General features: G+C 55.5%; 3 protein-coding genes and 1 non-coding gene across 4 annotated transcripts; 1 reads left to right on the forward strand and 3 right to left on the reverse strand.

Moving 5' to 3' along the window:
- Window positions 1–362: 362 nt before the first annotated feature.
- Window positions 363–1,974, reverse strand: INS49_001316 (uncharacterized protein; the record flags this gene model as incomplete). Its single annotated transcript, XM_043162148.1, has 2 exons — window positions 363–1,494; window positions 1,613–1,974. 2 exons carry the CDS (start codon window positions 1,972–1,974, stop codon window positions 363–365), a joined length of 1,494 nt encoding a protein of 497 aa, XP_043030654.1.
- A 1,459-nt stretch (window positions 1,975–3,433) lies between these two features.
- On the reverse strand, window positions 3,434–4,831 carry INS49_001317 (uncharacterized protein; the record flags this gene model as incomplete). Its single annotated transcript, XM_043162149.1, has 1 exon — window positions 3,434–4,831. One exon carries the CDS (start codon window positions 4,829–4,831, stop codon window positions 3,434–3,436), a length of 1,398 nt encoding a protein of 465 aa, XP_043030655.1.
- A 34-nt stretch (window positions 4,832–4,865) lies between these two features.
- Window positions 4,866–6,711, reverse strand: INS49_001318 (uncharacterized protein; the record flags this gene model as incomplete). The annotated part of the gene is made up of 2 exons (XM_043162150.1): window positions 4,866–5,728; window positions 6,621–6,711. 2 exons carry the CDS (start codon window positions 6,709–6,711, stop codon window positions 4,866–4,868), a joined length of 954 nt encoding a protein of 317 aa, XP_043030656.1.
- Window positions 6,712–10,725: 4,014 nt separating this feature from the next.
- INS49_001319 lies at window positions 10,726–10,829 on the forward strand. The gene has a single exon. It is a non-coding gene; the product is annotated as a tRNA-Lys (tRNA).
- The last annotated feature ends 1,902 nt before the right edge of the window (window positions 10,830–12,731 follow it).

The raw sequence follows: 12,731 nt of genomic DNA on the forward strand, positions 1-12,731 counted from the left end.
GGCGAGCGGCCTGGACGGTGACCACTTGAGTTTCTTTCGCCAGGAGGGCCCTGAAATCTATATTCCCGAGTTTGGGCCTTGCCGACAGAGAAGACGTAAGCACGCAGGGTTCAGCGGGTGCATGGACGAGCTGCAGAGTCGCGGAAACTTCGTCTTGCTCACACGATTCTTCCTTTGTAGAGTAGTAGCGTAATGTCAGACACCGCCTGGTCATCAACGCACCCAATGCCAGAGAACCCGCCGCCAATACTCCGCAACATGCGTGCCGTAAGCCGTTGAGAACGCCCCTGCCTCCCGCCGCACGCCCGCCTCCTATCCAACGCCCACCCTGGGGCTGGGGGCACATCGCCCCGCGCCACCAATCACTCAAACTTGCCCGGCCACTTGTTATCCACCAGCGCCAGCTTGACTGCGGACCGTACGTCGTCCACGGCGCGGTGGGGCTTCTTGACCTTGGGGATGTGTTTGAGCGGCATGGCGTCCTCCTTCCAGACGCCCGTGCGCACGAGGAACGACCTCCAGTACGGGCCGAGCGCGGGCCTTCTGTCCGGGGACGAACGCTTGAGGTGCGTGTTCCACTGGTGCGCGCCGCGGATGTCGCTCGCCGGGTTGTCGCCGACCATGTAGACGACCGTGGGGTTGGGCAGGCCGAGGCGGCGGCGGTGCCGGTCCAGCGTGGCCCAGGCGTGCGCGTAGGTGGCGGGGAAGGGCTTGCCGAACTCGAACGTCCTGGGTTCACAGGACTGCTGCCCGCCCATAAGATCTTGCAGCACGTGGCGCACCGCCCCGTGGAAGGCGCCCTGGCCCAGCCGCGACTGGTGGTAGCCCGTGCTCCACTGCAGGTCGATGTTGCTGAAGATGAGGGGCGGCTGGCCGTCGTTCTGCCATTGTTCCAGGTGGGGAAGGGACATGTCGCCGTTCCGGCTGCTGTAAGTGCCTAGGTAGCCCTTGTGCGACAGGAGGAGGTCGGTGATGAGCTGGATGTCCACGGCCCAGTCGCGCGGGTCGTTGAAGGTCAGGATGGCATCGATCTTGAGGCAGTCTTCCAGCTTCACGGCTGGGTCGGCCTTGGGGTTGTAGATGGGTTTCGGCAGCGGCAGGATCTCCTGCCGGTCGTAGAACTCACGCAGCGGGTCGAACGGGAATATCTCCGGGCACGCCTTGATGATGTCGCCCGGCGTGACCACCGACTCGAATCCGTACCCGTTGGCGATGCGCCGTGCCTTGGAGGCGTCAGAGCCCAGGACGAGCACGGTCTCCTTCCCTGAGAACCTCTTGCTGCCGAGAGACTGCTCGAGATACTTCTCTAATGCCGGGTGGCCCAGGTCCGCATCGGGGTCGAGCAACTTTTGGTACGGGGTGTGGCTCTGCACGAAGTTGGACACGTCGAGCTCCACGCCGAGCTTCTCCATCAGGTCGGCCACCCGCTCGGCCTCAGACTTGCCCCCTCCGTTCGTCAAGAGGATGAACGGGATGTTGTTCCGCTGGAGGAACCTGAGAGTCTCAGTTGCACCAGGGATTGGCTTGGATGCAGCAGCACGCCATCGATGCTGGTATAGAAGTCAGCGGCTTCGCACTGTAGGACTCAACGAGGTGGCAGCCTAGAACTCACTCAAAGGCAAACGAAAATGCTGGCGCCGCAGGTTGAGCCTCCGCCTCGCTGCCCAGCGGAGTCTGCGAACTCGCCACGCTCCCGCCATCATCGGAGCTCGCGCTGCTGCTGCTGCTGCTGCTGCTGCTGCTACTACTCTCTGTGCTGTTCCACCTCACGCCCTCTGCACGCCAGGTCCTCGCCGCGGCGGCGTCGACGCCCCGCGAGAGCGAGGACGAGGGGGGACGGCAACTTGCCGTCCTCCGGGGCAGCGCACGGGCAGCCGCAACAGAGGAGTAGCCGCAGCAGGCGCTGCCGCTACTCCGGGCCAGCAGCGAGGACCGCAGAAGCGGCAGCGCCTTTACCCTCGACGCCGCGTTCATCGTGGCCTCTGGTGCTCTCTCTGTTGCCTGCCCGTGCGCGTGCGTGCGATAGAGAACACGGTGAGGGGGTTTGTGCACGCCGGGTTATAGCCGGTTGAGTGGTTAAATGTGTGGGGCTCCGTCGGCGGTAGACAGCCAGGGAGAGAAAGGCCGGGAGTGAGAAGTTACTTTGTGTGGTGTGTGTACGAGAGTCGTGAGAGCCGAGTTGGAACTGTTGAGTATGTTGAAACTGAAGTCTCCCGGCCGGCCAAGGAGCCACCCCTGCCGTGACGGAACGGCAAGCTGCAGGAGGTGCGGTGTGGGTGGGGCGGCGTTTCTTTTGCCGTGTCACTGCACGCACATTCGGGCCCCGACCGATGACTTCACGCCGATCACCGTCACTTGCGCATCGGGATAACAGACTTGGGAGTCTTTTCTTGTTCATCCCACTCGACCCCACTGTGGCACTTGGACACCCTCACATAAACACTCACAGCGCATACAGCCAATCACTTGAAACATGGATCATCAAGTGCGAGGATTACTGCCACCGGCTTTCTGCCAGCCTCGGGCCTCTGATAATTACTCTCGCTACTACAGAAATATACAATTACAATACGCTCTTCTGGTCTTCAACCTCATTCCCACTTCTATTATCCTTGCTCCTTCGCATCCCCGCGTGAGATGTCTGCGGCAGGTAGGTTGTGGGTCCAGGGGACCAACGTCGCTCGGCCCAGAATGGCGAGAGGGGACATCCGTCCGGCGCAAGGAGTCGAGGATGACGAGCTGTGTTCCCTCTCTTCACTTCGATCCGTGGGCCAGACTTGCGACCACGCTCAGATGCCGAGGCCGAGCGATCTGAACAGGTTCCTAGGAGAGCCTGGAGTTCCTTGGATACCAGTGCTGCATGGTCTCGTCGTCTTCTTCGTCAAGACTTTGACCGACCCAACAGCCCCCATAAGTCCGACCGAGCATTAAAGTCCTTCAAAGAAATAATCCCCCGCACAACAGCTCCTTCCAGTGCAGATATGACCTCCCTTCCCCTGTCTCAGAGATCTGAGCATCTGCACGGCGTAGAACAGACAGGAGATTCTGTGTGGGTGTACAATGTGGTATCAGTCGCAGTCGGTTGTGTACACTTAATAACAACACATCGTCCCTGCCTCAATTGCAAATAAAACGAAGTAAAGAGCTTGGTCGCCGTATGCCGCCGATGCATGCTATGCAATAAAATGCTGTCGAGGTGTCCAATGCCTGGTTCCCAAATTCTCGCCGCACCTAATCCAAAGATGCGACAGAGCACATCTCAGTAGTCAGCGTCGCCAAACTACATCTGCCCTCCGTGTGACTTCGACCAGTCCTGTCAAGCACCATGGAATTTTCTGCATTCGAACCACGGCATCTTGAATTTCAGGATTTCGAGGGGCCGTCAGAATCCGGGAGCAAGACAGCGACACAATTCGCCCAGTTGCCGTGAGGCCTAAGCCCGACTGACTTGGCTCTGGCTGGCGCTCGTCCTGCTACGCGTCTCGTCCTCTTCGAGCACGTCGCTGAGTCGGGTGGGGTGGTGGTGGCGGGGCATGGTCTCCCAGCCAGGGGCAGCATAGCCAGTGCCTGTATAGTCAGGCTGGCCCGAGGTGTACGTCCCCGACCACTGAGAGGCCGAAGGAGGGTAGCTAACGCCATGCTGTGCCGAAGGAGTCTCGTATTCTTCTGTCCACGAGTCAGAGTCATCATCTCCTGGCGTGCCTGGGGCACGGTAGGGGACTCTGTCTCCGTGCGAGTCCCGAACAAAGTTGCCCTGAGCATCGATGACGTACTCACCTTCGCTATAGCCTGCCTCGGATCCTCCTTCGGCAGTGTATGGCCGCTCCTCTTCGATCTCTTGTGGCGGCTGATAGTAACCTCCGCCTGCGCCTGAGCTGGGTGCCGCCGGCGGGGGCGGCTTGGCCTGGGGGTACTGAGGATACTGCTGTGGCGGCAGCTCAGGCTGTTGCGCCTGTCGTGACTCCCGGGTGCTGGGGCCTCTGCTGGGAACACCCTGGGTCATCGGGACCACTTGCACGCCTCCGACGATAGTAGGTAGGCCTTGCTGCAAGGAGAATGTGCGATCTCGTTCCTCTTGCTCTCGGCGGCCTAGTTCCTCCCAAGCGCGTCGTGCCTCCTCTTTGGATATGAGGAGCTCCTTCTGCATCTCGTTGACGCGCTTCTGTGTCTTGGAGTTGGCACGCTCGTTTTCAATTGCCTCTTGGATGGCGGCTGCTTTGGACTGGCGCTCTTCTCGCAATGCGCGTTCGAGGGACGCCTTTGTCTCCTCGTGCCGTTCCAGCTCCGAACGAGTCTCAAAAAACCACCGCTGGAACTTGCGCTCCGAGCTTGCCCTGAGTCGTTGTAGCTCAACGACAGCGTGGAACAGATTCGCGCCAGCTGCTGACAGATCGCTGACTTGTCGCGAAAGTTGCGCTGACACGGGGTCTCGATCGATCTCGTCCGCGTGTTGTTGCAACTTCCGTATCCAGAACGAAGTCAGACCCTCCCAGTGAGCTGAGAGTGCCTCCCATCGCTCAAACGCGTGCGGGAACGAGTTCCTTGGCTGGGCCTTGGTCGTCGTGGAGGCGTCGCCAGGCTGCGCCGTTGCTGCGCTTGGCACCTGCTCGCCAGCGCCACCGCTATCTGGCACGCCGGAGAACTGATGAGCTTGCTGCTGTTGCGCGGCGGAGGATCGTGAGTGGCGATGTGACTGGGTAGGTTGGTGCGGTCTAAGTGCTGGTTGTTGCGCATGTGGCGCCAGGGGTTGTTGCTGCCTGCGTTGTGTACCTTCGGCAGGGTCCAGCGTTTGTGTGGGTATGGAGGCGGAGGGATCGCCTCCTTGAGCCATGCCAGTAGTGGGTCCAGCGCCAGCAGCAGGGGCCCTACGCTCCGCCATTCTTCTCTGTTGTTCTTCCACTAATCTTGCCTCGTTCGGCGTGCTGCCGCTCCAACCGGTCACGCTCTGCACGCTGGCGCTCCTCTCTAGCCTGACGCTCCCGCATGATCATCCTCGGGCCCTTGATCCCAGACGGAGAACCAGTCTGAGCTGGTGGGGCCGTCGGCCTCGTCGTCGAGGAGGAGAACCCGTTCGTGACGGCGGGTTGGCCGCCGGCACCACGGAGATCGGCCATCGACGCGTTCTCTTCGATCAGATCCGGGGTGAAAGGATTGGGCTGTCTCAGTGCTTCCTCGAGCGCCCAAAGAATCGCACTGTGAGTATGCTGCGAGATGTGCACAGCCGGGTGTGCGGCTTTTCGGTGGGTTCGATTTGAGGATGAGCTTCTTGGAGGGATGAGGGACGGAGGAAGAGTTGTCGAGGCCTCTTCGAGGGGGTCGCTGAGAAGATCCTGGGAGAGCCGTCTTACAGGTCGCTGCCGCTCTTTCCTTGCGGCTGGTTCAGGTGTGCGTTTCGGATCAGCTGTCGCAAAGAGTCCTCCGGGGCTGATACCGACCGAGACTGCTTCCAAGTGCACTCGTCTTGGAGGCGAGGCGGGTGGGTTTGGAGGCGGACTTGGTGTGCCGACAAACCGAGTGGTGCGGCGCAGGCCCCGATGCGACAGCGGTGTGGACGCGCCCGACCTGGAGCTTTGCTCGGGAGAGATTGGGGTCTGCGATCGACGAAGAGGGCGCTGCTGGCGCTGCTGGGCTGGATCGGGGGATTCGTAACGTTCGTAACGGTCGTAAGAAGGGAATTGGCCTGGGTCGGTCACCTTTGCGGTCGCCTTTCCCTTATCACCAGACGGGGCTGAAGTGGTGGACAAGGTGAATGATCACCACCCGGGCGAGTGGTGACGGGAAAAGTCAAGTTTAGGTTTTGTGATCGGATGACAAAAGGCGGCCTAGAGCACCGAGGCGTTGGAGCGGTCAGTCTTAGTCCGATAGTTTGGGTATCGCGGCCTGTGCAAGCTCCCTCACACCAGCAGGCAGGAGCTCGTGTGCAGCAGGAAGATGGTGGGCTGGCTAGCACAGGTATGTGGGGGTGTGGTTCCTGACTCACTGGGAAAGTCAATCGCAGGCAGGAGAGGCTGTTAGGCAGTACACAGCAAGAAGAGAAAAGAACAGCCAGCAGGAAAGGTCAATTGGGTCCAGACGGCCGGTGTGGTTGTCGCAGTCGCAGTCGCAGTCGCAGTTGTGCAAGGGCGCGCCACGATCCGTCGCATTGGAAAATCGAGGGGGCTGGTGGTGTTGGCGCGAGGACGGGGACTGACTGGCAGTGTAGGCGGGCAGGATTAAGCAGGTGGCGGGCAGATCGGACAGGCTAAAAGGCCAAGTGACCGTCTTCCTGCAGGCTGCGTCTTGCTTAGGTGGTGACGGTCAGTTGGGACGAATTGGCAGGCGAAGTGCACGCATGAGTTGAGTGCAAGCTTCACTCACTGGCGCTAGTGGGCAGGTATTGGATGTGTCGGGTTGTCACCAGCGTGTCGCGTTGGCAAAGGTGTTGGCGCCCTCAACCTGGGAGTCGGGGAAGGAGACTGGTGAATCGCGCTGGTGTCCGAGCCCAACAGTGCCCGGTTGGCCCAGCTCTGTTGCGGTTGCTGGCCGTGCTGGTCCTGCTTGTGCTGGTGCTGGTGCCGAACCTTGAATCTTGATGACAGCTCGGCCTCTGCCCAGCTTCCCACTCCTGCACCCTCCTGTACCCACCTCCACGCCGATGCCCGTCACGACCGGGAGTGCCGAGGAAAATAGCTGGTCGGGCGGTGAACAGGCTGGACTTGTCTTCCGGGTCATAGTCGCATGTCAAATCGTGTCAAAATCCGCAGCCGTTGCGCCGAGCCACAGACCAGGTTCAGAACAGCGTGGCGGTTCGAGAACTGGAAAAGGAAGCTTGATGCAAAAGCTCGAAGCTCCCTCGGGGCCGGGAATCAAGATTCTGACAGAAGCTGATGTGATGATATTCAGCTCGTCGGCCGTCTCCACGCAGGACCGACTCGCGCCTCGTTGCCAGGCAAAGATGTCGCAGCGAAGGGGAGCTACCCAGGATGATGCGCACAGGCCCTCCAGATGACCGTGGGGCTTTACGAGGCCGCGCTCATTTCCTTTTCGACAATGAGGGCTGCTGTTTGTTTACTGTGGCGGTGCAGCCACGTCTCCGAGTAGACAGGAGCCTTTTATTTTTCTGTTGCTGACGTGCTGCTGATGCCGATTCTCATGCGGGAAATGAGTGCAGGGCGGGAGGACTGGCTGACTGGACTGGCTGCCGTAGGGCACGGGAGGGAGTGGGAAAGGGAAGGGACGGGCGGGGTGTGTACTGTATAAGAGAAGTCCCTGGGACAAGCGGACAACCCCCTTCAGACAGACCAGCCTCACCTCATGCAGGTCTTGTGTCTCCCGGACTCTCTCTCTCATGGGAAAAAGGAGCAAAGTTTCGTTTCATTCGAGTCCGGGTAGGGTGTTTCCTTACTAACAGGTCGCGCCGGGAGAAGTCAAGACATCTACTAGACTAGTGTAGGGACAGGCACGACAGCGGCCTGTCCATGTCGTGTTATCAGCCCGCGTGCGTGTGCCGCTCCTTCACTCCTCCTCTCCTCCTCCCTCTCCCCTGCTCTAATATAGGTAGCGGGTAGCATAGGTAGCCTCAGCTCCTCAGCTGGCCCCTTCCCTCTCTGGCCCTTGGAACGAGGCACGACAGTCCTTGCTCAGTGTTGGGAGAGTCCAGCATCCTCATCCGGAGTCATCCTCGCAAGCAAGCCGATGTTCCTGACTGTAAATGGGTGCCCGACCGAGCCTTTCACCTCTAACTCAAGCTTACTCCAGCTTGGTCCTAGATCAGCACACTCCCAGCCCTCTTATCCATGCCTTTCCTTCCCATAGCCATGGATACTGCCTTATTGTCACAGACAAAAGGGTTAGGCGCCAGAATCTTTTATCAGACGAACTCGTCATACTGACCAGTGATGGGCCACTAGACCTTGAGGCTCAGGAACAGGACCAAGAAAAATGGATTCTTTCGCCAACGGCCATCACTCTGGTCTGGTCTGGCTCGGCACGTTGGCACGGTCAGTCAAAGAGTCAGGCTCATGTTGTACGGGGGCCTGATTTCTCCCATTTCTCCCAGCCCTCAGCAGTCAGTCCCCCGGGCCAACATCGCGCTCTGGCTACAGTGTGTAGCTGGTCGCACGGAGGCACAGGACCCAATTCGTAGCCGTGAAGCTTTGCAAGACTCGGGAAAATCTCTGGTAGCCCTGTGTGATGGGCATCTACGGTGAAGCTAGTCGTCACGGGACACACAGGGCTCCCTCGCCTGTGATCGACGGTGTTCACGATACTCCCGTCCATTTCCCCTCGAGCCCCTCCTCCTCGTCCCTCGCCTGCCACTCCCAATCCCGACCAGGCCGTCGTCCCACTGATCACAGGCGGTCCAACGTCGAACAGGAGTCAGTTCGGGGTCACCGTCCCCTCTCGTCGATGCTGCCACAGTCTAGTCACCCCACACTTGGGTGCTGCCCAATCCTTCTGTGGAGCTGGGAGCAAAACGTCATACCGTCTCGTTGGGATCTCTGACTGTCAGATGCAAGCCAGATGGAGTACAGTAGCCACAACGGCGGTGTCTCCCCCGGAGTCTGCAAGGCCCCGGGGCCCCTGTCATGCCCTGCCCTGGCCTGCAAAGGTGGCTTTGAAGGCGATGATGATGCTTGGAGGCCGCAGGCGATGCAAGAAATCATGGTATTCGGGCATGTATGCGTTGGCAGTACATGGTAAAGGTGACGACAAAGCCTGCAAGGAGCAGGTCCCAATAGGCTGGATCGGAGGCAAGGGCATGCCAGACCGGTTGCTGTGGTACCCCTGGAAAGTTTAGCCACCTCCATGGTGACCCGCATGCTTTCAAAGATGGTGGTGTGGGATGGATGACTTGTCAAGGTGTGGCTTGATTCCGCCCCCGACACTTGCCCCCCAGGCGTGTCCCGGCCTCGGTCTACCGTCACAAGAACGCACCGCGGCGCGCAGCGGAAAGTGAGGCTGGCAGAAATCGACCTTCCTTCCTGGGCCAGGCCCTCCTAGCGGGCGGGCGCCAAGCCCTGAGACAATTGACAGGCACATCTCACCCTTGCTTCGTAATGAGCAATAGCACCGCCAACCTAAAACCTTTCGAGGCGCCCGCCAGTCCAGGAATGTCTCGGGCGGGGCGGAGGAAAACTGCAAACACCTTCTTGTGCCCTGGAGCTGGGCCTAACCCTTGCAGTTTGTGTTTTCTGGGCTGGTGTGGGGGGGGGGGGGAGGTCGACGGCCTGCAAGGGGTGTGTTACCACACTCCAAGGACATGAAATTGCTAGAACAATCCGAAATTAGAGACATTCAAGCCCATGTTATATCCCTTGGATCTCGTGAAACCCATTTAAAGCAGCACACGGTACAGGTAGCTGGCCTTGGAATGGTCGATAATGAAGTATCCAGATAACAGAGGCAAGCGTCGTTCGGAGCAGACGTTGGAGAAAGCTGGCTTGACATCTTCATCCCATTTGGAAGCCACGACAGATCTGGAATGTGGGTCACCTTCTCGAATGTAGACGAGGTTGTCCTGAGCTCAGCCTTATTTGGTGCCCAGGTAGGTAGGCATTCAAACGGAGTGGATCAGAAGGATGGTCTATTGTGACACGTCACTGTCTCTTGCTGGAAAGAGAAGCACGATCGTTTGTCATTTGAGATTGGCGACGGTGTCACTCAGGAGGATTATGCCGGAGAATGTGAACCTGGAGGAATATGGTGGAGCTCGCTAAGGAGGAGACATGGGATACCACGTTCAGGTGCCGCGGAATCTGAGATACCCTTGAGATCCATGCCTGTCACGTAGAGTGCCCGTAAGATTAGCCACTTCACAGCACAAATATTTGTACAGCGTTAATGTTTCGCAGTGTACAACTCTCCACGAGTAGGCGATCTTCCATACCATCAAGGTGGTGGTAGTCAAAGGGGAGGAGCAAAGTGGACAAGGTCAGCGGCCAATGAGACGTGCTCCCGTGCAGGGGTGACGGGCCGTGCGGCTGCTCGTCCGACGCGGAAGCACGCAGCCATTCCGCACAGCGGTGCGACAGTCCGTACGCAATCAGTCCCGGGAGCACCATCTTGCGAAACACGCAGATCGCCAGCCTCTCATGCCAGTCGTGACGCCGAATAAATGAAAATAGAATGATCAAAGAGGCACACGCCAGCGCTGGTGTTCCGTCGCCCCCTCGTCGACTCCCAGGATCGGACGCGTCCATGCAGCCGCGAAGGCTCAACCTGCCCGGTCGCGACGTCCCAAATATCGAACACAGATGTTGCGGCGGCTCACTGTTGAGCATTGTTCGGTCCGAATGTTCAAATGAGTCGTGGACTCGGCGGCTCATCTCGGCTCGCTCGACGGCCGGACAGACGGGCGCCCTTGATACCTCTCCCTCGACGATGTAACAACGCGACCGGAGCACAGGGAGGATATCTGTACAACGACAGACAGACAACCAATATTCGTTCTACGCGTCGTGCCCCGAGCGGTCGTCACGCTCACCAAACCGTCAAGGCGCCAGGACGTGCCCACTCTCTCGAGGCCCGCCCGGACTCCCGAAGCCGATTCGCGCCCCATTCAGAGGCCGGCTCTGTGTGCGGCGCAACGGCCCACATTTCACTCCAAGGCACAGACGCCACGCGAGCACTTTTCGAGACTAGCGCTGTACAATCCTGCATGCTCAGTCAGCCCACTGGACCTTTCACGGACATTATAATCCCACCGGAAACTCTCAATCTAACGACCAAGGCGTCTTCACAGGCGCCCGGCTAGCTCAATCGGTAGAGCGTGAGACTCTTAGAAAGAACCTCACGATTCTGACAAGAGATACATCTCAAGGTTGTGGGTTCGACCCCCACGTCGGGCTCAATTCCCGGCGATAATCGCCTGATATTTTTGCATTCTTTGCATTTTCACATCAGGTGATATCCAGGCGACCCAAAGGGCCCGTTCACTACTTATCCGGCGCATCCGGGGGAGCGTTGGGCTGGCCTGTAGAGTCTGGTTGGCCGTCTGTGTCACGGAGGCCGTAGATATCCCAAACAGAGTTTAACCGCACAACGAGCTTAATTCCCGCTAAGGTTACTCTACTAAATCTTTTTCGGACCCTTATGTAGCTTCCCCGTTGGAGTTCCCAGAAGCCAGATCTCGGATCGGGGGGATGGAAGACGGGGAACAGGTCTAAGAGACGTCCATTCACAACATCTACTTCCTCTCACGGTGTCTATAAATAGTTGAGGCTGTCACTACGCACTCTAGTTAGCTGGCAACTTGAGTTTCATACTAAATGTATCATTGCATTATAAGAGCCTAAACTTAACTGACTTGAGTCCTTCCGTAGGGCTTAACGTAGCTGTGCGGCGTAAGTTTCCGGAACTTGAGACAAAAGAGCCCCCATCTGATCACAGCATTCAGCATCGGATTATTTCGCGCATTTCACCCTCCTTGCAGGTCGTAGATTGGTTGTTTGGCAGTGGCGGAACTGCGCTTGTACCATGACAACTAGTCAGGGCTCGCTGGGCCTTTGTCATTGTCGGCAACGACGGAGTCGCGCTAATACTACGACAGACCGTCAGGGTTTACCGAATCTTGACTGCCGTTAGCAAAAACGAGTCACTTTACGCCATGGCAACTAACCAGGACTCGCAGAATCTTTATTGCCTTTAGTAAATAATATCATCAGCATGCTAAAACACATAAGCAGGGTTGAAATTAGTTTAGTTTAATTTAATTAATAAACTTAACTTTAAATTAAAAAAAAATTTAATTTTTAATTTTAAGTTTTTAATTAATTAAATTTAATTAAAAATAATAAAACTTTAATAAAATTAAAATTTATTTATTTATTTTTTAATATAATAAAATTAAATTTAAATTTTATATTTAATTTATTTTTTTAATTTATTATTTAAATAATAAAAATAATAAACTTTTAATATATATATTTAAAATATTTAATAATTAAAACCTTTATTATTAATTTAATAATATATAATATTAACTTATTGTTATAAGCTAGCCTTGGGTTGTCTACCGTAAGGTATTTAAATGGGGTTTATATTTAAAGTGCAAAGGAGAAGGTTCACTCCCTATTTACATCCACGCCAAAGCTTATTCTTATAAAACCAAAGCTTACTAACTAATTATAATAAGCAAAGCCCAAACCATAATATATCTTCCTTTTTTAAGTTCCCATAGCAGGCCTTAAAGAGTAGCTATATAATAAAAAATAAAGGACACTATGGTTTAATTATAAATTAAATATCGCTCTTTACCCAGCCATTTAATTACACCTTAGCGCCTCTTAATTATGTCAAAGGCTTAGCTTATTATTTATAATTAATACACCCCAGCTCTTATAATTCAATATACTAGCCAAAGCAAGCTAATAAGAAATAATTATTTAAGCATAAGTTAGCAGCTAAATTAATAGCATTCCTATAATCCTTTAATGCAAGCTTTTTATATAAGCTTTTTTACTTAAAACCTTAAGACTGCGGATTTATTATATAATCCATAATTAATTAGCGCTTAATTATAAGCAATTTACTTTATTAACAGGAATTTCCTAAATTTTAAGTATTTTTATAGCGTTAAATTAATTAGCATATAGCTAATCTACTTTAAGCCTAGGCTGGCATTAAGCCAACATTACTTTTAAGCCCCATTTTATAGAAAAAATTTTACGCCCCTTTAAATAAACTTTTCCTCCTTATTAGCCTTAGTTAATAAAAGCTACATCCTTATTTTCTTACGATAGTTAAGGTAG

The sequence above is a fragment of the Diaporthe citri genome (assembly GCF_014595645.1).
Source record: "Diaporthe citri strain NFHF-8-4 chromosome Unknown scaffold_1, whole genome shotgun sequence".
Lineage (NCBI taxonomy): Eukaryota > Fungi > Ascomycota > Sordariomycetes > Diaporthales > Diaporthaceae > Diaporthe > Diaporthe citri.